Source organism: Orbicella faveolata, unplaced genomic scaffold, assembly GCF_042242905.1.
Source record: "Orbicella faveolata isolate gen_17 unplaced genomic scaffold, um_ofav_v1 contig_25, whole genome shotgun sequence".
NCBI classification, from domain to species: Eukaryota; Metazoa; Cnidaria; class Anthozoa; order Scleractinia; family Merulinidae; genus Orbicella; species Orbicella faveolata.
The window spans coordinates 7,034,416-7,058,561 of NW_028301553.1; the positions used below are offsets into that span (position 1 = coordinate 7,034,416).

The window sequence follows — 24,146 nt, forward strand, 5'->3', positions numbered from 1 at the left end:
ATGAGGTTCTGTAGAAACATAATGCAAGTCTTCTATGAAAACAACAAACAATACTCTTTGGTTTTTATTAGCAGGAGGTGGAGTTATTGTAGTGCCCTCTGGGCAAGAAAGCCTTGATTCAATGATATGAATTACACAATTAAGTTGATTGGCTACAGCTTGTATGATAATGTTGTCACACCATGTGCCTGGTGTTGCCATTCTTTTCAAATAACTTTTCGATGAATCCTCGGATATACTCTCTACAAACAACTCAGCATGTTGTTCTAAAAAGCTAACACCAGCTTGCCTTACAGCAATATGAAACTCAGAGGTGCCATAATACTGATGTGAAATTGCTCTGAAAAAGCAGTCACCAGAACCACCAACATCCAAAGCCTGCAAACCATTACGACATAGTCTATTAATCATTCGGTCATATGAACTGTTTTCAGCACTTGTACTAGAAGCATTTGTATCCACTTGAGATGAGTGTCTTTTGTCTGGATTCATACCACAAGAAAGTGTTGTAAAAAGTACAAGCCTGGAAGATTTTTTCAATGAAGGCTTTGAATTATTACACCTTAATTCTTGAAATATTCTGTTATGAGCTGGAACATTTTTTGCATTTAGCTTTGAACCAAAGTAATAATAGTGAAAACAACTTTCATAGCAGTGTCTTAGAAACCAAGTTTTAAATGTTTTGCAGAAGTAGTTAAAACCGGATGAGCTAGGCCAATTTTTTTGAAAAATAAGTTTAATTTGTTTTCTCCTCTGTCTGTGTTTTAGAAATTGAAACAATTTCTGTTTAGGTATTCTCCAGGGTTCCCTGTCTCTTTTACCACATCGAACTGATTTGGCAGAACGTCCACGCGAGGGTTCCCCGTCTGTTTTATCACATCGTACTGATTTGGCAGAATGATCACGCATTTTTCAGCTAAATCAAACACTTCTGTACCTTTACAGTCGAAGGGTTTGTAGAGGTTTGTTTATATTTGAAATCGCAGCAAGCAAATTAGCTAAACTTTGGCTGGCTTCAACGAATGACCTGGACTCACATGATTCGCGACAGCTTCGCTGTGCTCGGTAAGATTTTTACGGAAAACCTGGGCTTACACATGATTTACTGATACACCGTATTTGCTGTGTTTACATCGTGAAAGCTCCGTGTTTTATGCAAGGCTTGTATCAATACAGTTGACTTGTTTCGTGGTGAACAAAATGGTTCAGTGGTATAACTGTGGCAAAACTGTGCCAAAATTTCAAAAACAAACTGGTTCTATATTGCACACGCACGATGAAACGAAAAGCTTCTATTCGCCTTGTACGTGAAAGAAGTCACTGAAGGACGATTATGCTATTGAAATATACCTTCTTATACGTTAAGATGATGTTTATAACTAAAAAACATTAAACAAAAATTCACCATATATTGTATAGAAGCGGTGGTAAAGATTATTGTCATTAACTCCCCTTATGAGTGGGCAACCACGAAACAGGCTTGTAGGGACGAACTTGGAGTTTATTTGTGCTTTTCCTCCCACATTATATACTTCGCTCTACTCTGATGTATTGAGACTGTTTTACGAAAATCAAATTTTACACACACACATATATATATATATATATATATATATATATATATATATATATATATATATATATATATATATATATTGTTTTTTCTCCACGCAGTATTTATGATTTAGGGCAATTTTCGACGCAATTTCAAACATTGGCTTAAACGCGTAACGGCTGAAATCATTACGCAATTACCAAGAGCATGTCACGTAAATTGTAGACAACGTCTTTACCACCTGTACCTTCATAGTGCCTCTCACCACCCCGGCAAGGAGTATAAACGGGGTACCATTCAGTTTTGTACGGACTTGAAGTTGATACAGGTACACACAGAGACCCAGTGGGCTAATGATTGGCTGAGAGGGACCAGTAATCTGAAGGAGTATAATACATGACGGGAAGAAACGTTAGGCGAGATAGCCCAAAGGGGCCTTCTGATTTTGTTTTGTTGTTATTCTCCCTGAGAGTCAAAATCGATGTGTTTTAAACAGCGGGGAAATGAAGGGTTGCACATATCATTTAGAAAATTCTTGTATTTAACATCTAGACACGTTTCACGTAACTCCAGCATGGAGAGTAAAGGCTCTTTATTACCCATGATTCTGGTATCAGAGTATTAATTAAAGGATTCTAAATTTTTCATTGGCATACGTCATTACGGTTTCTGTCTCAAATATAATTGAACTAAATCGAAATGGGTGTAAATTGTAAGCACTTCTTTGACATAAAACAAACGGTTCTATGGGCATTACTACGTAAAAATCTCTACCACAGCTGACTCGTCCCCAGTCGTCTTCATTCAACACGCGGCAGGACGCAAGGTGAGGAAGGGGTGATCTCACCCTGCACTCCCGCCTCGCCCCGTTCCGCGCTCTGCATGAAGTTGTATGGAAACGACTGGGAACGAGGCAGCTACCACAGTACCGGTAAAATAGAGCGTCAGTTTTTCGTCAGTATAAGACTACATAAGGTTTCGGCGAAATGTTAGCGCTGATCAGATTATGACACACGTGACAATCTTTAAAAAAACTTAAGCATTTAAATGGTTTTCAACATCAAGATTTAAAGACACTCACGCAAACTATCTTCTGGAAGCCATAATGTATATTTACAACTGTCATTTTGCTAGCGATAACAACCTTTACACCAATTTACAGCAATTTCACATAAAGCAGTTCTGTAAAATATAAACTGGAGTTTTTACACACTTGCGCGATAGACATAGTCAGCAAGATACTGGGTTAGGTTAGCTGCAAGGCCTAATCAGTACATTAAAACCTAAAGCCATTAAACTGAACCATTATTGACCGTTTGTGTATGAGAAAGAGGCAAGTTCAGAATCATCAAGTTGGATCCGCCAAAAAATTCAAATTAGTCAAAGTGGTATTGACTTTAATAGCATCAGAGAGGGAAGCTACACCAGAAGCACCAATCTCGTTCCCACTCAAATCCAAATTAGTCAATACTGTATTGACTTTAATAGCGTCAGAGAGGGAAGCAGCACCAGAAGCACCAATATTGTTCCACCTCAAATCCAAATTAGTCAATACGGTGTTGACTTTAATAGCATCAGAGAGGGAAGCAGCACCAGAAGAACCAATATTGTTCCCTCTCAAATCCAAATTAGTCAATACGGTATTGACTTTAATAGCATCAGAGAGGGAAGCAGCACCAGAAGCACCAATATTGTTCACTCTCAAATTCAAATTAGTCAATACGGTATTGACTTTAATAGTATCAGAGAGGGAAGCAGCACCAGAAGCACCAATATTGTTTCCTCTCAAATTCACATTAGTCAATACGGTATTGACTTTAATAGCATCAGAGAGGGAAGCAGCACCAGAAGCACCAATATTGTTCCACCTCAAATCCAAATTCGTCAATACGGCATTGACTTTAATAGCATCAGAGAGGGAAGCAGCGCCAGAAGCACCAATATCGTTCCCACTCAAATCCAAATTAGTCAATACGGTATTGACTTTAATAGCATCAGAGAGGGAAGCAGCACCAGAAGCACCAATATCGTTCCACCTCAAATCCAAATTAGTCAATACGGCATTGACTTTAATAGCATCAGAGAGGGAAGCAGCACCAGAAGCACCAATATTGTTCACACTCAAATCCAAATTAGTCAATACGGTATTGACTTTAATAGCATCAGAGAGGGAAGCAGCACCAGAAGCCCCAATATTGTTCCCACTCAAATCCAAATTCGTCAATACGGTATTGACTTTAATAGCATCAGAGAGGGAAGCAGCACCAGAAGAACCAATATTGTTCTCACTCAAATCCAAATTAGTCAATACGGTATTGACTTTAATAGCATCAGAGAGGGAAGCAGCACCAGAAGCACCAATATTGTTCACTCTCAAATTCAAATTAGTCAATACGGTATTGACTTTAATAGCATCAGAGAGGGAAGCAGCACCAGAAGCACTAATATAGTTATCACTCAAATCCAAATTAGTCAATACGGTATTGACTTTAATAGCATCAGAGAGGGAAGCAGCACCAGAGGCACCAATATCGTTCTCACTCAAATCCAGATTAGCCAATACGGTATTGACTTTAATAGCATCAGAGAGGGAAGCAGCACCAGAATCACCAATATCGTTCTCACTCAAATCCAAATTAGTCAATACGGTATTGACTTTAATAGCATCAGAGAGGGAAGCAGCACCAGAATCACCAATAAAGTTCTCACTCAAATCCAAATTAGTCAATACGGTATTGACTTTAATAGCATCAGAAAGTAAACCAGCATCAGAATCCTCCGAAATCCCTATAGCCAAATGAGTCAAAGAGGTATTAACAGTAAGAGCCTCACAGAAATACTCAAAGTACAACGGTGCATCAGGTACTGTTTCATCATTTAACCCTAAAGCCGTAATGTGGAGGTGGGCACCAAAAGTATGCAACAATTGTGATTGAAGGTTTTTCTTATGGGTTGCGCACTCCTCTACACAGTCAAACGCGAATTGCAGATTCCTACTTATTTGACTTTCGCCGTTTATGTGTGCGGCGATGCTTTTTACAAGACCCACTGCGGTTTCTTCGCATCGTGAGACAACAATTCCACTCATGAACAAAAACGCTTGGTTCAGTTCATCTAAATATCTCTCATCAGTTACTACTGTGTCACAGTCAACTTCTCCGCTGAGAATCTTCGAGGCGAGATAGAAACCACTAAAGAATTCTTGAAAACTCTTGTGCATAAATCCGTAACGCACACAACGTCTTCTTCGACTACCTAGACTGACTTGGACTGATAAAAATCCGAACTTAGCTAAAAGACTTAAAACAGTCGAACTGCAATCAAGTCTGCTTTCTTCAATATATAGCTGTCCTTCACACAGAGATTTGAACGCCATATGCCCCAGAAGTATCAGCTCTTTCTCGTAAACTTTAATCAGGTCGTCGTTGGTACTCGGCAATTGGTTCTTCTCTTCATATCTTCTCAAAACACAGAGTACAATTTCAATGTACAATTGAGTCCTGCTCGTCGGAAAAGAACCCTGGAAATCCTCGCAAAGAAGACAAAGTAAAGTGGTGTTTAAAGGATTTGCCATCATTTCACGTAAGTCTTCAGATCCTGACCAAAGTAGTCGTAGGAGTTTGTAAGCCAAAGGTCTGTTGTTTTTAAAATACTTGAAGATGAAGCTTTCTGCATCTTCCGTAGTGAATCCCACAATTTCCCACAGGGTATCACAGAACCGCCTAAATTTCATTCCAACTTCATGTCTAGATGTAAAAACGATGTGACACTTAGAGAACTCTCTACCTTCAACAAGTTTTAAGTACATGGCCAGTTTACTAGGATCATCCACTTCATCTAAACCATCAAGTACTAACAAAACTTTGGACTGATTTTCACGGATGAATTTGAAAATGTTTTCTTTGGATTCTTTGTTAATATCTTCGGGGAGAATTTGTTCTTCGATAGCCTCCCAGATGTTAGTTTCGATATCATGGCATCTAAGCAGTAGAAGCAATTCGATTTCTGGAAAAGACTCGTCCCATTCTTCCTGTCCATTTGCCCAGTCATACGCCAGCTTTTGACAGTAAGTTGTCTTTCCCATGCCAGGATCTCCTTCAATCAAAACAGTCCGTGGCTTCTGAGATCCTTCATGGGCTTTGAAGATAGCTGTCATGTTGGTGATTTCTTCAGCCAGTGTTCCTCTTGCTTTTTCTTTGTTCAAAAACCTGAGCCTGGTGAAAATCTCATCCAGATGAAAGCTGAAATCTTCACACCAGGGTAATGGCAGGACACTTCCTTCACGAGTTTTGTAGAGCTGGCGGATTCTTTCTATCTCATTTGCTGGATAAGGCATGTCTATAAAAAGAGAAAACGAAAATAAATCAGATAAGAAAATACGCTTTTTATGTTAACCAAGCTAAGAAATATATATTACTTCGGTTTCACATGAGAGGCAAAAATTATAATTTGCAATTATGTTTACCATGCATAAGATATCAGGAATGTCTATGATGTCGACTTGCTTGATCTCTTTTTTTGGCACTTGATAAATAAAGGTTTTCCAATTCTATAGGATCATTGTCGTATCGGAATATTCAGGCACTGCGTTCTAACAGCAAAGACCGCTTTCACTTTCAGCACCACTGAAAAGCTACAGTATGACATAGGCGTAACAAACTTACCTGTTGCAATATACTAAATAAATGTTATGAATAAAATGTTGACAAAACGTCCTTCTCCAGAAGAATCACAGAAACAAAATTTAAAAGGTATACATTTGAAATTTTCAAAGTAGAGGGAGCCAGAGTAAAAAAGTCGAATATGCCGCTATTAATAATAGGTCAAAAGACAATACTATTCTCCTCTTTCAAAACAGTTGCAAATAACTTGGTGCTGATCAAATTGTGTTTAGTCTTGGAAAAATGCAAGTTAAACTAAGGCGAAACATTTTAAGCCTTTGACTTCGGTGATTTATTTTACCTCAAAACGGAAATTGGACGCTGCACATAGCTATATGTAACTGTCCTCCCCAGGGGGATGGAATTGGGCGCTGTTATCGCGAGTAATCGAAGCTGAGCACGCAGAGGGTGAGCACGCAAAAATCTCTCTTGAACGAGGCAATTATTTCAATGTTTTGTTGGAACGTGCACACATAGGGAAATTTGTTAAAATTTTCTTTGAGTTCTGCATGTTCTTTTTGGCTTACTCTTTTTAGCAGTTTTGTTGAAATGTACCCTTTTTTCTGCTCGTTGGAAAAGTTTCCGTCCTTAAGCTGGGAAAGTGATTATTTCACGGAATGGCGTCCATGACGAGAAAGGCCCTGTTTTTCCCCCATTTTCAGGGCATAAATTCCAAGGTTGACTACCTGTATTTCTTCGTTTTCTTTGTTGCACTTTCAAATATTCAATAAAAAAGGCATTTATGGAATAAGAAGTCGCACTGTATCAGCAGAACGGAATACTGACAAGAGTCGGTTCTGACATGACTATTCCATTTGTAACTATTGTCAAATCAGAACTCACCCACATCTCCAGAAGATTCCGTCGCACTATCCAGCTCATTCATTTTGTCCTTGATGCAGTCCTCGTTCTTTTTCCACTGCATTAGGAGCTCCTTGTAATGTTCCTCGGTGATAGGGTCCGTTTTCGGATGCATGATTTTGTCCATGGCATCACCATAACCAGCTCCTCCTAATCTCACCAGCGTTTCCCGGATGTTCTCGCAGTAGTTAACAAATACTGCATCACTAACACGGGCTTTGTCTGCATGGTCAAGCACAATATTCATGAAATACCTCACACGGGCTATGTCAGCCTCGCGACTGGTGTCTGCTGCATGAGGAGGTGCGTCCCAGCCAGCTGTTGGTGGAGTCAACTTACAAACTGTCCTTAACAGAACCATAAGAAGTGTAGGGTCAAAGTCTTTGGATGCCACCGAGGAAGCGCGATCAGGATACAGTTGACCCCATTGCTTTGAAGAGAGGACTCTTTGCTTTCGAAGTGACCGCAGTGTGTCATGATTTTGATAGTCTTTCAAATGTTTCCGAAGATTTTGTGGTAGAATGATTCTGTCAAATGTTTCCCTCAGGACTCCTGAACCCACAGTGACCAGAATCTGACACAACTGAGCATAATTGGATTCTTCTTTCGTGGAGGTTAATTTGGGAGTAGTGCCTACAACAGTTCACATAAAAGCACTTGATGAGTCACCTCTTACAATCTACCGCCCGAGGATGTTATTTAATGCTTTGTTGTCATGGTCCTAAACGCCAGGCAATTCTGAATTTCGGGAAAAGACACTAGAATAATGGCACACGGCCAAAACTGTTGAGGCTGACAATAATTCATGCCCACTCCTGAGACAATATAACATTCTTTTAAACAAACAATAATTTGAGCGCTTTTGGCATTCTTCCGAACATTCTTTTCACCTGCGTATTTTATTTATGCGAATTACTCTCTATATTCTATACTCTATATTCTATATGTTCGTTTAACTTGCTCATTTGCTCTACTTGTTTTGAGATTTGCTGAGTAGTCTAATCGGTAAGTACATAAATTTGGTTTTCGTTTTCCGACACTCAATTGAAAACCGCTCTAACTTGTTGGACTCATTGTTTGATCCTAACTCTTCTTGCGGTCTCGTGTACCACTAAGCACCAAGAACCTTGGTGAAGTTCATCGTCTTTAAAATTTTCGTTATTGGTATTAATAAGCCTCCGTATTATGGAAGCGTCCGTATTATAGATGTATATGAACTGTCTACGAATGTATGAATTCTGGATTTTTGAGTTCAAATTAACTCTCCGTGATATAGATGTTCCCGTAAGAACACGTTGGAGACAGTACGTGTATTAAAATTTCCGTATACTTGCAACTTCCTGCAAAGTTACATAACAAGATTTATAATGGTAATTGGACTGAGTGGAGTGCAATTTGGTCTGAAATCATACGCGTGATTTCAAAATCGAACGAGCGCGCAGCGCGAGTTCGATTTGAAATCACAAGTATGATTTCAGACCAAAATTGCACGACACGAAGTTCAATTGCCACTTTATTAGATCCATTTTGAAATCGCACAATTTTATCGCCTTAAATTTTAGATTTTTGGTGTATTGTTCCAGTAGCCGGTTTGTTAAAAAAAGCGGAACCGGAAACGCCTTTACGTCTAATTTAGTATGCAAAACGATGTCATGTGACGAAAACCTCATTCGCGCATGACAAAGAAACAAGCAATTCTGATCTGAAGTCGAAAATAGTCTACAACAGGTAGAAAAGTGCAATTCTCGTCGCCTGAATCAATTATGGAAGGCCTACCTTTCTTCCGTGGTTGAGGCTGCGACTTTTCATTGTCTTTGGAGAAGAAATTTGAAGGTGCATATCCTGTGTAATTCTGCGATCGATTTCTTTTGAGTTGTGAAACTCCCTCGAGTGTACGATGCCAAGTGGATAGTACGTTTTTTTCCTTTTAAATGCCGTTCAATGGTATGATTTTAAGGGGTCCAGCTTGTTATCATCTCCGTTTCTTTTTGTAACCTCGGCGTAGGACTCAATACTCAGGACCTTGTCAAGTTCTGGCAGCGCCATTTGTTTTAAGATATTTCCAAGATGGCGGGACTGGCACCGGCTTCGTAAGACGTTCGTTCATTCAGTATTTTGTGCAGTGTGGCGTATGTTGACTATGATTATTCACAGCAACAGAGTTGTGAGCTGTTTTGTTGCATCGTTTGAAACTACCGGAAACATCTACCTTCTTGAGATGACTCTGAATTTGTTGTTGTGTGGTTTTCGTTTGTTTATGTTGTACTGGACTCAGTATCATACGGATCTTGAGCAGATGTTGAAGAAAAATCGCCAAAATATTCGTCAAAACGGACACTGAAAGTTGGGAACTTCCATTAAAGTAGGTCTTCAGCCTAAAGGAGCTCATAATCGTCATTCAGAAACTAATTAATTAAATTTGTCAATTTTTTTGGAGAAAAAGCTACAATAACAACAAAGTTTTGGCAATAGTATTTGCAATATTCTCCACACAGTGGCTTTTTGCCTTTCATTTTCCTGAAATTTTATTGATTACTTTAAACTCATCTTGAAATCTAATGGGTTGTTATGTTTTACTGGCCCATTCTCATCGGATGAGAAAAAGATGCGATTTAGAGCAATAAATAGTGCGATTCGTGAATAAATCGCACCATTGAGAGCCAATCAGATTGCAAGGATAACCAGTGATTTCAAAATGGATTTAATAAATTTATAAATCTGTTGCTGCCGATTCAGGTCTGCTATTTACCTGCATGGTCCTCGCCAAACATCCTCTTGGTACCCTGGGTACTAGAAGCAGATAAAACTGCAGGAGATTTGTCTTTTCGTCTTTGAGTTGAACATTTAACAAAATTGGTTTGACCTGCACATAGAAAGGTATTTTGAATTAAACAAAAGATTAGCCAGAAAGTTTGCATGTTTAAAAACCATCAGTTCTTCCTGGTATGCCGATTAACACTAATACAATATTAAAAGTTAAATGAACATGCAAAAGTGCTCCTCACTACAGTTTTTTTTGGAGGTGAAGTCAAAAAATGTAAACATAACGGCTTTACTGAAACATTACACAACTGAAATCAAATCACTCTTACATCGGTCAGTCACCCAACGTTCATACCAGACGAAATACTTGTACTGCTGATATCAAAGATGTCTTATTTGTGGCGACTTGAAAGAAATTTATTAAAACTAAAGCCTAAACCGACTATTTTAAAAAGGTTTTTTTTTTTTATCATCTGCATCTAAAGTTATCTTCTTGAAACCCTGTTATAATACCATGTCAAAGGAAAGTGAAAATCATGTTTCCTTATAGCTACACTATCACATCGCACCACAGGTGTGATCTGAATTTCGGGTTCAACAAAATTGGGGAAATTCCTGCTATTGAGCTAAAACAGCAAACTACTTGAGAGCCACTTGTTAATTACGTTAAAATCGAGAGAACAAATTTTTTATGTTGGTTTTACTGGCTTATCAAATCCTTGCTACTTACCTTGTCTGGGTTGCAGACTAACGTAGTGTTTCTCGTGGATGTGTCCCAAAACAAGCAGGCTGGTGTTGCCAACAACATGATTTGGATTGATGATTAAATCACAGTCAAGACTGCTGATTACACGAATAGGAGTTTTGTAGCAGTTTGCTGCGGCACGGAGAACCAAGTGATCGCCCCATGTGCCATCCTTTTCCATGCTTCTCAAGTAATCAGCCCAAGATGGGTATCCATGGACAAAGTTGAACAAATCTGTTCCATCCGTCTTTGAGAGCGAAAAAAGTTTAAAGTTAGTTGAATGTACTAAAAGTAGCTGAAACGATATGACAGTCGTCCTGGCCTATACCAAAATAAACGGCGTTTGGTTTTCAATATTCTTAACAATAATTCACGTTTTTACAATCGATGGGTATTCAAAACCTAACGCGGTTGTTACTAGATTTATGGAATTATGTTGACACATAGTTTATCTAATAAGGTAACATCTCTCGATTGGGTCAGGGACACAAAGTTCCTACTGAGACCAAAGCTTTTGCTGGTTATTTTGCCCGGCAATAACTATGATTACGTACTCGAGAAAGGACTATAATATTTAAATTCCATCATCAGTTACTCGAAGAGATTTCAGAGCCCTGTTTTAGCACACTTTCATTCACATCAGAAGACACCTCTGGACCGCTTACTTACCAATTTGGGGGAGTTCCTGAGGCATCCGACTAACTTTTTCCGAAGTTCAGTCACCGAAATTTGGATTCCTTTCACGCTTTGCAGTTGCTCTGACAGTGCGTAGAACATACAGTTTCCCGATCCTGGGTTGTCACAAATGCTGAATCCCTTATCTGAAGCAATCTTTTGCAGATTTTCTGTTGCGTCAGATTTCTTGTTGAACTCGTTTGGATCACTCTCCATTTGCTGCAGATTACGAATACTTTTCATAGCTGGAAGCAGTCAAAATTCTTGCCGTTATAATAATCTTCTATCTAATTGGTTAGCTGAGTAAAAGATCACGCTTTTGTCTGGTTTATATATATAATTTACTACTGCAAGTCACGACTAAATATTGTACTAAACTCAGAAAGAATAGGAAATTGTACGAAATAACAACAAATTAGGATTTAGGATTTCAGTGTCGAAAGTAATCAGGCAATTACTGACTTGGGTTTTGGTTTGGGATTTCCTAGGTTTTCAGATTGGCTGAGTAGTCTAATTGGTAAGTACATTGGTTTCGTGTTTTCGTTTTACGACTCTCATTTAAAAACCGCTCTAACCTATTGGACCCATTATTTGATCCTTACTCTTCTTGAGGTCTCGTGTGCCACTAAGCACCAAGACACTAGGTGAAGTGCATCGTCTTCACAATTTTCCATATTAGTACAAATGAAGAGTATGGAAGAGGCCGTATTATAGAGGTAAATGAACTGTCTAAGAATGTATGAATTCTGGAATTTTGGGATCAAATATTAATTGTCCGTAATGTAAAGGTGTCCGTAAGAAGAGGTTCGAGTGTATTAAAATTTTCGTAGTCTTACAACTTCCTGCAAACCTGGACATAACATGACTTATTTATAATAATGTTACAGTTCGGAGCTGCTATTTACCTGCATGGTCCTCGACAAGCATTCTCTTAGTATCCTGGGCACTAGAAGACGACAAAACTGCAGGAAATTTGCGTTTTCGGCTTTGAGCTGAATCTTTAACAAAATTGGTTTGACCTGCAAACAGAGAGATATTTTAAATTAAACAAAAGAGTAGCCATTCTTGAAAATCAGCAGTTTAGCCTGGTATGCCGATTAACACTAATACAATTAAACGTGCTTCTCCAAGAACTGTTTCTGGGTGAAGTCCAAAAATATCAACATAACGGCTTCACTGAAACATTACAGACCTGAAACCAAAAATCACACTTTCACCGAATTAGTTTGGTCATACTTTAGACAGCCGGGTCCAGTGTCCAGTTTATCATTCTTAATGTGTGGTGCTACAAAATTTGATTAAAAACGTCTTTTTTTTTTTCACGTCACAGTCACTATCACTAGTTATAAATTTGTAGATATCCTACAAAAATGCCCTACAAGTACATACCATCAACGAGGGTTAACATTTGGTTAACAAGACCTCGACTTTGTTTGGCCCAGTTGTAATTCTTCTTATATGAAGAACGTAACAGTTCAGCCTCCTGAAGTCTTGTCTCTCTATCTTTATTCCAAACTTTCTTGATGGCTTCAGCCCATACCACAGGATTCTCAGAATCAATCACACATACTGAACCAAACGGTACTTTATCTAGGGCTTCTCCAAATCCTGAGTTCTTGCTAACAAGTACAGGGAGACCAGCTGATAATGCCTCTAGGCCAGTCAAGCCAAATCCCTCTGTTCTGGAAGGCATCAGTACAAGATCTACTTCGCAGAACAATCGTTTCAAATCCTCTCTGCTTTGCAGGAAGCTTCTCACTGTCAGGCGGTGAGCGGGAAGACCACACTCGAGCAGACGCTTTGCTATGTCCTCGTGCTTTCCTTCAGGTGCACCAACGAAAACAAGATGAGCATCATTCAACTCAGCGACGGCTTTGCCAGCAACATCAAAACCTTTTAACTGAAAATCTTCAGCATCTCCGCGGCCAAACACTAAAATGCCGCATCGTTCTCTCTCTTCAGCAGCATGTTTAATATCCACAAATTCATTAAAGACACCAGGGGTAATGTTAAGAATGGTTTCATCTTTCTTACACCAGCGAAGATATCTGCGAAAAGCCTCGCACAACTTCGGCCCAACGCCCACAACGAAGTCAGCCTTTTCGCAAAGCTCCACTTCTACTTTGTGCTTCTTCTCGCCCGTGGAGATCGGATTTTGGTAGGACTTATACATTCCCAGTTCCTCTGGGTCTGTGTGGACAACTTGAATCCACTTACATTTGTGAGACTTCCTTATTATTTGTGCTTGGTGACCAAGCTTCACGCCATGACCAACGATGACATCAATTTGCAAATGATCTGGCGGAAAGCTAAGCCATTCTAGTTCATCGTACCCAGTCAGTCTTGATGCCTCGACAATTTCAATGTGGTGATCACGGGCCGTTCTCTTGTCTTCTTCGCTGCATTGTGGAACAAAGAAAGAGATTTCCACCTCAGGACATTTAGCCAACTCTATGGCTAATTCTCTGTTTATGGTGGAGAGTCCGCCTTTAGTTGACCTCCATTCTGATGCTAGTATTGTTACATGTAATTTGCCAGGAGATGGATACAGCTGGCCATGTTCTCGAGATTTCTGTGAAGGTGAAGTCATTGCCACCTGCCGGGAGATCAGACTCCTACGAGGAAAAAAGAAGCAGACTTGTAAAAGCCATACCGTGAAGTGTCTACATGTTAAAAACATTGCCCATTTTAGCCTTTGCATCTGATTACTTCAGCCATATGGCGTCAAGCTTCCTGACTGAGCTAAATATAGAGATGAAGTAAACCAAGCTTTTTCAAGACTCAACTGAGACCGATATAACAATTCCACAATTGCTGTTAGACTCACAGTAATGCAGAAATAATTTCCATCTCATTCGCGTTTGGACATCTTAATATTACAATCAAACCTGTATTAAGCAGACCTCTTAAGCGGTCCACTTGAGATTGAAAGACCATTCAAAAAGGTTTCCTACAGAACACGTTATCTTATAAGTCAGAAGCCACTGTAAGGAATATTTTACACTTTTGGGATTACGTACGCAACTATATCGATGTAATCGCGTTCATTTGTTTGCTAAAGGAGGAGTGAAAATTGATCGACAGCTATTCAGATTATGCTGCAGTGTTCAAGTCATAAAACAGGCGAAACAATTTCAAAAAAGAGAACACAACGAACTCTGACATGAGACGGATCAAGCATGCATGGGAGGAAATCTCGGGAGTGTCTAATCAACGCGGGCCGCGGGTAGGCAGCGCGGGTCGCGGGTAAGCGGTACGGATCGCGAGTAAACAGCGCTGGTCACGCAAAAAATAATCATAAGCAAAAAACCTGAAACAAACGTTTTGATAGACCAATAAAGGATGATCTTTGGTAGACCTATCATCAAAAACATTTGTTAAAACACCTGTTCCTTTGGCCGACTCTTGTGACCCATGTTATGTTTATAAATTAAATGACCGGGGTGGTAATCCTGATAAGCCGTCATTTGTTTTTCAGACCAGTAAGTTTAAAGCAAAATTCGCACCTAGCATGGACAGAACTGAACGCCATATCTTGAGTCAAGAATTTTGTTTTTTCGACGGGAAGGTAAAGAGCTGCAAAGGTTTGGTTTCACTGACTGCTAGCGTCTATCATTCTCTAATCAGAAGACTTAAACCTCTCGCCACAATGAAATGTGAAAGTGAAGACTGTTGCTCAGTCGAGCTTTTTTAGAACAACTTTTAACGAAGTTCTATGGAAAGAAAGTCGAAATACTGTAAGAAGTATTTCTTAACTTTAATCTTCGTGGCCGGGTTAATGATATGACATGGTCAAATATGGCGGGTTTGCGACGGTCAGTTGATTCTCACACCCTGGATAGGAAAGAGTCAAGACTAGCGAATGTTATTTTCTAAGATTGCCGGAACCGGCAGGCTCCCAGGTTAAGAAAAGAAGACAGAAGACGTTTTAAAGCACTGTGCAACCGTCAACAAGGCCAAGGAAGACTTAGAGAATTTCAATGAAGAGGACAACGATCGAAAATATTTACACAGATGGGTCGAATCGTACCGTTACTAAGTACTCCGAAAATGAATCAAGCGGAGACCATTCACGCCAACTGGGTGAAAAGAGACCGTATGAACATGTCCCTTCTCTATGCAGCTCATGCTGATGTCCGAGACAACGTGCAGCTGGAAGTAGAATATAAGGCACTTTAAAATGGCAACGGCAAGGGAGGCAGTGGTCCCTCCCTGGCAAAGACAAGACAAAGCGAAAAGAAGTCAACTAAAAAGGGCGAAAGGTCGCGGATAGAAGATCTAAGGGACGAGGATAGGGCCGGTGACTCAAACAACCCGATGGCTAGTCCTAACCCGTGCGATCGGCACAACGCAAGTGTCGAGTCTAGAAGGTCTGACGAGGCAAGAGGTAGTCGTTACAGGCCGATACGAAGCAGACTATTTTTACAGAGGCTTCAAACGGCAAAGCAAGAGAACGAGACAACCAAAGATAAGTCAAGTTCTTCGCAGTCGTCTCTCGAAGGGACTTTTATTGTAGTTAATTCTAAGAGTGACAGTTCCGGTTACAAAGTTCAAACTAACCTGCGATCAGGCGTTTGTTTTTTTTTTTTTTGGAAAGAAGAAGGGAAAAGGAAGAAGGGAAAAAAAAAAACGCCTGATACATTTATTTAACCAGCCGCCAACCGCCCCCTCATTTAAATAAACAAAGGTGTGATCAAACTGTCATTTTATGAGCCAATCAGCATTCACCAGAAGTCAAACTTATTTTTTAGTTGGTGGGAATGCGAGACTCGGATTTCCAAGAGGCGGAAAGAAGTCTGCAGATCAGCTTTGCAAACTCCGCCACGTGAAATTATAACTTGAATGCGTTTGGAAACAAGGTGAGATGGCGCTCACGATAAAAACAAACAAGTGCTGCTATTTCTGTGATAATAATTTACCAGTAGGAGCTGCCATTCCTTTATTTACGGTAACCAAAAACAAGGAATCCACTGGCAAGAGCTGTTTCACCGCTGATGGATCGTGTTGGCAGAATTGCTCAAGAGCGTAGGATTAGACATAAGCTTAGATGCAAATGCATGTTCGAGTCCTCCAGCAGCTTGCAATATAGAATGCAAGTAAGCAACATGTTTACGGTAAATTTCGAATTTTGCCCCTTGAAAGCGAATACTTGGAGACTTAAAAACATAGCTTGCAATAGAAACGAGCCAAAACAATGCATAAACACATGGCAAATTACAGGTGTCAAACTCGACGAAGCAACATGCAGATAACAGCGGAAATCATGTAGACCTATAATTTGCCATAGCACAATCTAACGGCTCAACTCTACTTAAAATTCCTCCTTATAACACAACACGAAGTGCCTGTCATAAACACGAGTGAAGCTACAAAAAAAAGGTCCAGTGACCGAACAGAGAACAACAAATGTACAAATGTCACGAACCGTAGAGATCGTGTAGGCTAGTCAACCCTATTTTACACCGAAACCCGGAGGCAGAACTGCCAAAACATCTTCACGTAAACAAATTACTCGCCGTAGGCACTCTATCTGCTCTACTTTCAGGGAATCATAGTGAAAATTTCTCAGGGCTTCAACTAACGCATCAGAAAACTCGTCCTCGCTAAAATCTCGCTCTGTCTCCGTCAGTTTGTTTTCTTCTAGCCAGGCCAACTTTTTGACCGGAAGTGAGGTTGAAATATGAAAGCCAATAAGAACGCAGCGTTTCATAAGTATTGTTTCTCGACCAATCAGAGAAAAAACCAGAATCTGGTTTTTTAACATATGATCCGACAAGTAAATGTATCATGCCCTCCTTCCCCACGTCTGAATATGAGGGAGGGAGGGTATGATTGCAGGTCAAGTTCAAACTGGAAGTAATCCCTCGCGCTAGTGTGAACATTTTTCAAAAACACATCATGTGGACAACGCTAGATATTAAAGAGTGCCGGAGAACAGTTATCTTCTACAGCAGTTCTCCTTAACCGACAGCGAAGTTTTGTTAGTGTTGGGTAACACACCAACGGTTATCCCGGAGCAGCTCCTTTATAAAAATACAACACCGCCCAGATCCAGGAAAAACAATAGTAGAAGATCTTTTGAGAAAACACGCGCGCCAGAAATCAGCATGCACAGATTTGGACTTAAGGGAAAAAAAAAGAAAAGAAAAGGGAACTGTGCCAAGATGTCGAACATGTAGAAATCTGCAAAATGAGGGAGAGTTAACAGTTACTGTTAAAGGGTTGTGCGTCCCGTACAGTCAATTTTTTGTAACGGAAACTATGTTTTATTTTTGCCCGAGCGTGCCTTGTGTCAACAGCATACCCTCTTAGACTAATTTACACCCCCCCCCCCCCCACCGCCACCACCAACTGAATCCACGATAAATAAGTTAAAAGAGGATAGCTTACCAATAGAGTAGCCTCTTAACTCGAACTTGTTAACTCGAAACTTGGTTGCAATTAACTAAGTTACCTTTATTTGTCCAGTTTTTGAAACGTTAATCGGGCAAACACCAAGCAAGCCCACGAATCCACGACATTTCCATTTCGTTGGGTCGGCTTGTTTTCAAAGAAGCTTTCTCAGAAGGATCCTTAATTTTCATTCAACGTTTACGCTAAACACGACGCGTGACTGTATTTTATAACTGAAAGGAAGGTCTTCTAAACCAAGGCAATTATTGCTAGATTTCAGCCGGGCTAATTATTTTGCGCATCATTGGGTAGTTTAGTAATAAATACTTTGATTTATTGTCACTCATTTTAGTCTGATGAATAGTTCAGCCGATGGGACATCCTGGGAACGTTTGACCTTCGTAGCAGTGTTTTTTGGTTTGTGAGAGAGCGTAAAGGGCTTTGGATAGAAAACACGTCTACGTACGCTAGGAAACGCTTAATTTTAACCGTTTCTACACCAGAGGGCGAGTTACAAGCATGACCCGCAAACTGTCCTATTAGTGCTCATACGGGGCTATTGATAACCAATCACGTACCAGAATTTTGTTACAGTTTTCATTACACGGGAAATATCATCGAGAAAATCCGGTTTACGGATACGGCCAGTTTCTTTCAGATACGAGTTGAACCAGCAAGGCGATGTCTTACTCAAAACATTCATTTCTAGTTTCTCAATATGATAAAAGCGTAGAAAGGCCGTGTTCAAGTTAACATTGACTACCATTTACTCGGACATAAAATACTAAAACACACAAAGCGAATTTTACTACGAAAATGTACTTAACTCACGACATCTCATTAACCGATCTTTTCGAGCCGTTGCTAAGGAGAATTTATTCTCATATAACCTCATCATTTTTAGTTAGTTCTGAGTTATTTCATGTGTTTTAACTTTTTCATGATCAGTAACATTAGTGATGACGTCATCAGGCCACGCCCATGGTCAAGTGACAAATACTGAAAAAACGCAAAGGTTCCCAGGCAAATTACTTTATCGGGATTTTTTTCATTGATCTAATATTTTAATTTAAATCCTCATTACGCTATGCATAGATTTTGTTTCATTTTTGAAAGGTCAGATTTTGAGGGAATTTTAAAATAGTAAAATATTCCTAATTTTCTGCAAAAAGCATGATTTTGAAAAAGGAATGCATAGCTATCTTTCCAACGTTGGCTTTAATCGAAATCCGTCGAAAAAGGCTGGATTTAATGAAAAACCGCGTTTCCTTTATCATTTAAAGAAATCGGAAGTGCGCCCGATATATATTGGAAGTTACCCTATCAGCGCGTGCTCAATTTACACTACCAGCGCACTTCGGTAAAATCAAACAAAGCCACACGGAGTTTTTCTCTTTCTATTGCTCTTGTTTTTCTGTCTTTTTCTTATTTTGTCTTGCTTGTACTTTTTTTGTTTACTTTGCATTGTGTGAAACACAAAGAAAAACATCTAAAATGTAAGCGAATTTGCAAGTTATTGAGTTGTTTTTATTTTCCACGCCCAGGCGGACGTAAGTAACCGGAAGTGAAATTTTACCTCCTTAGCAACGCGCGCGAGCGCGCGCATAAATCGGTTAATGGGCCCTTAAGACACTGCCTTAGTTAACCCGCACCAATTTACCCGCGACCCGAGCTGTTCAATGGATGTAATACTCGGCTCAAGTATATGAATTCCATGGTAATAGATGTCCAACAGTAGCATTCCGAGTATTACGTCCACTGAACACATAGGGCCGAACCCACACACGACCGCTCTCATGTGGCTTTGATAGCTCAGTTGGTAGAGCATTGCACCAGTAACGCAAAGGTCGTGGGTTCGAATCCCGTTCAGAACCTGAAATTTTTTCAGGTCATTTTTCCAGTAGTGTTATGGCTGCATTCGCATCACTCATTCTTTCGAAATGTCGTCAAGTTAAAAGAACTGCCACACGAGGAAATCGAATAGTCTAATATTATCATTGATGTTTTACAAAGCCATAAATTTGCAGAGCTAAATTACGTATCCAGGTTTTAGTCCTTTTAATACTGAGAATTACAACAAACCTGCATTCACGGAGACCAAAGGAAGAGAAGATGGATAGTTAAAGGCTGCAAGCACTTCACACACTGCCATGTCATGTTCAAAATGAAAGAGGAGTCAGATGGTGTACAGGCCTGTGAAAATGGGCGGATGACGTCATCTCAAGATTTCTGTCTTCTTGGCAACAATGACCCAATATTTCTCTGGCTATCCGGTCACCGCCAAACTAAGACACACTATGTAACGCTAGGAGCCCAAAATTTAATCCTCTCTTCTCTCAATGTATAAAACATTTTCATCTTATTAAGATGGGTATCACAAAGAGCCAATTAAAAAACAACGTCTAATGCGCGTTTTCCGAAAATAAGTGAACAATTGTAACTGACAAAAATAAATTGTTAATTGTTAATTATTTATGTCTTACCCATTTATATCAACAATGGGCGCATCAGGCCAAATCGGATTACATTCGCCAAAATACCGCCAATTGTAAAAAATTATTTAGTTTACACTTGGTTTTGTAGTTTGATATCAGATGAGAGATGGTCCGAGGAGAAATAATATATTTGGAGTAAATCGTCTTAGGTCTTAAAAATATCAAATTTTCAGCTGATCGCTTTCATCATTTTCCGCCTCCATGCTGCAATTGCGCAATAGCGTGACACCAGACAGCGAAATAAAAGGCTTATTGTCTCATCTGGCAGATTAGATTAGAGGAGTCACGCTATATCAAAGGCTATGGAATAATTTACCTTAGTGGTCGCTTTCTCTGGACTTTAAATTGAGCAGTATGAAATTGGTCTGTACTTAGTTTCACTTTGGATAACTTTTAAGAACTTTGATATAACTTCGTCTTCTCAAGTTTATAAGTCATGAATCTTATCATTTGGAATGTGTTCAAGAAAAAAAGTCTGATTGTTTATACAAAGTATCATTTACATAAAATTGCGATCATATTTCTACGACTCTAAGTAAAAGTTCACCACATTAACTTGTAGAGAACTTAAAAGATTTTTTCTTGTGTTTCATCTATTCTTAAGGACATAACAATCACATGTTTGAATAACTGTTATTGTAGCAGAATTACTGCGTTCCACCCTGGACAAAGCTGTTTTTTCTGCTTGAAATGATCAGACGCATTCCGCCGACGCCACGCTCAAAAAACACCTAATTAAAAGTTCTTACAACGATGAATTCATGTCACTGGCATAAAATAACATCAGCGACGGAAGAATGAATCCCAAAAGGATTTCTTTTGCGGTCAAACATGCTGATTATAGATTCTCCTGATTTCGATGAGTAACAGACGTATAAATGATCACTGATCAGTCTGAAACGGCTAACAGAACTGATAAACAAACTGTAGCGAGTTTCCCATACCTTGCCGTGACAACTGAATATTAAAGATGTTAGATGCAATATCCATAACTATCAGAGACTGTTTTAAAATTGAGCTTCACTCAAAAGAATGTATTTCAACTCAGCATCTGAGAGCCATCTTTAGATGGCTCTAAAGCAATCTGGCTTCCTTCGCTCGTACTTAAGAGTTTGATTTACAGCGACAGTCAAACATAACCGCTGTAAGACACACTGTATACTGGCTACTACGGAGAACTCAAGCTTTCCGCATTGAGCGGGAGACTCGATCAGACAAACGAGACAGCACAGCTTTGTTGTTTTCAGTCAAACGTCGTCAAGTTAAGAGATCCGCTAGACGAGGAAACCGAACAGTGTAGTATTGTCACTGATGTATTAAAAAGCCATAAATAAATATTACATATCCAGGTTACAGTCCTTTTAATACTGAGATTTACAACAAACCTGCATTCACGGAGAACCAAGGAAGAGAAGACAGCAAGTTGAAAGCTGCAAGCACCACACCGTCATGTTGGTTCAAAGTCTTCCAAATTAGAAGGGCGTATGACGTCATCTCAAGATTTCGGTCCTCTTGGCAACAAGAGATGTCATGCAACATTTCTCTAGCTATTCGTCACCGCATCGCAAAATTAGAAACACTGTGTAACGCTAGGAACCCAAAATTTAATCCTCTCTTCTGTCAATGAATATAAACATTTTTATCTTATTAAATTAGTGGAAAATTAGTGGAAAATGGCGCTATATAAATGTATATTTATTTATTTTATTTATTTATTTATTAAGATGGATTGGTCCATACGTTTTAGCTATCCAAAACCAGCTCGCCCTCCTCCCTACCCTTCAAAAGTTTTTACCCTCCGAAGTAGCTTACTACATGCCATTAGGGACAGCGCGTTTCCCAACCCCAAAATGCTTTGGGAACGAAAGAATATCGAGATCGAAATGTATTATGGACCAAAATATAACAAGACAGCGGGAACCTGGTCTCTAACATTAGTACGCCTGGTTAATTTTATCATTTTTAGCGGGAAAGGTAAATCCTGAATAAAATTTTTCACTTGAATTGCTCCAAGCATTGTTCAATATTTACGTATAGAATGATCCTTGCAAAGTTGAGCCGTCGACAGGGCAAACCCGAAAGCTTTTCGCCAGCCCAAAACTCGGCGAGAAATTTCCTCGGAAGCGATCGAGAAATTCAAAGCCATGATCTGGGACAATATTTCTGACGATATCCTACCAAGTTATGGTAAGTTTTTTTTTAAAGAAAAATTAAGAAATGACTTCGTGTGGAGTGATGTCCTGATGTGTAGGCTTATTTTTCCAGGTATATCCTGAACTAGTGCTGGAACCGGCTAAAATATGCAATAAAGTTTAATATGTAATTTTAAAGATAAACAAAACGAAAATGCGTGCACGGGCCCGAAAAAGTAAAATGATGAAAAATAGAAAATGGGAAATGCTCATTTTGTACCTGAAAAAATGCGATTAGGGTTTTAAAAGGTTTCTTTTCACTTAAACATTTTTGTGACATGGTGTCCAAGGGTGGAAAGGGGGTTGGGGGGGGTTGGGGGGGGGAGGCTGGGGGATGCCATCTCCAATACAGTATCACACTTTTGTTGAATTAGAAAGCAGTGACGCTTAGAACTTTATAATCTTATATACATCTTCATCTGCTAGCAGCCCACTCCAACTCTAGTTTTTGAGGTCTATTACCCCACTCCCTTAGAAAATATTTAATAAAGCCAGATGAAAAGTATATCATATTGTTACTAATTAACAGGACTGACTGCAGATGAGCTTGCCCGTCTTGCTGCATCAGGAACGCAAGGCTGGGTCTCTACTGATCACATCGGGTTTTAAAACAGCTTAACAACATGCAAAACAATACCATGCTACTATGCCCCAATGTCGTTTTTAATATCCACAACGAGATGATGAGGAATTCTAAGTTATTTGACCTTGGACCATTAAAAAGGCTGGTTTTCGCTCTGAATGTGGGACAAAGGAATGGCAAAACTTTCATTGGCAACCCTCAAAATGGTGGTAATCATTGGGTAGTGGTAGATGTTGAGCTGCGACCTTTCATGAACATCACATACTGTGACACACTGGCTTGGCAACCTCCCCCAGACATCATTGACGTCGTCAATGATTTTGCACAGGGCATTCCACAAGTTGGAACGTACAAAAAGAGTCATTTGGTGCTTGACCACTCTCCCAGTGCGACTAATTGGCAGAGTCATGAATGTGACTGGCGATGCCGTAACTATTCCCTGCAGAGTTGCACCGATATTTGTGGTGTTATTACTCTGGTGAACGCAGCTGTGGTAGCCATGTACAGCCCTCTTTTCCGATGGTTAACGGGTCCAGTGATCAAAGAATTGATCTTCTTGCAACGCCCGACCCAATACTGGTTATATTTTGTGTCGCCCATGAGCAAAGACGAAGTCATGTTCTTGTCACTGCGAAACAGATTTTTAGTTTGTTTATTGTGGAAGTGCCACAACTTCCACTGATGACCACTCCATCTTTCCCTCACTCCCATTAGTGGTCATTATATGGTTTTACACATTGTGCTGGCATTATTTTGAGCATAACAGTGAGGCAAGAGAGTCTAGAATTACGCGGGCATAACAGTGACAAAAACTGGTCGACGTCTTTTGAGCATAATATATACTGAGATTTTTTGATCATCAAGCATTCGCGTAATGACAACAAATTTGAGCATTATGTGTAAAACCCTATTTCATGGCCCATTTCCAGGACTATTCTGATATTTACAACACATGTTTGCAAACACAAAATCCTTTAACAAAAGAAAGACAACAATGTTGGAAAGGAATATTCCTTCTAACATGAACAAAATGCACCGCCCCATGAAAATGCAGGACATGTGGTTAGTGTAGTACAAAGATAGAAGAGTGCTTTTAGAAACCTTTGACCTAAGTTTTCATCTATAAAATGGCCCTTGTGATATGATCATTAGCAGGCTGTACATGTTTTCTTGACGATTTTGAACAGCTAGAGATAACTGTGCAACCTGACACTAGCCTTCTA

General features: G+C 39.6%; 1 protein-coding gene across 3 annotated transcripts; it reads right to left on the reverse strand.

Annotated features, from left to right (window-relative positions):
• Positions 1-2,112: 2,112 nt before the first annotated feature.
• LOC149108773 (uncharacterized) lies at positions 2,113-21,632 on the reverse strand. Of its 3 annotated transcripts, XM_089293271.1 has the most exons (9): positions 21,534-21,632; positions 19,736-19,846; positions 12,650-13,875; positions 12,166-12,279; positions 11,255-11,505; positions 10,571-10,832; positions 9,827-9,940; positions 7,060-7,710; positions 2,113-5,893 (listed from the first exon to the last, which is right to left on the reverse strand). In XM_089293271.1, exons 3-9 carry the CDS (start codon positions 13,848-13,850, stop codon positions 2,904-2,906), a joined length of 5,583 nt encoding a protein of 1,860 aa, XP_089149397.1. In that variant the 5' UTR covers positions 13,851-13,875; positions 19,736-19,846; positions 21,534-21,632; the 3' UTR covers positions 2,113-2,903. The 3 variants fall into 3 exon arrangements, with proteins under 3 accessions (XP_089149397.1, XP_089149396.1, XP_089149398.1); XM_089293270.1 differs by lacking the exon at positions 19,736-19,846; XM_089293272.1 differs by lacking the exons at positions 9,827-9,940; positions 19,736-19,846.
• Positions 21,633-24,146: the final 2,514 nt, after the last annotated feature.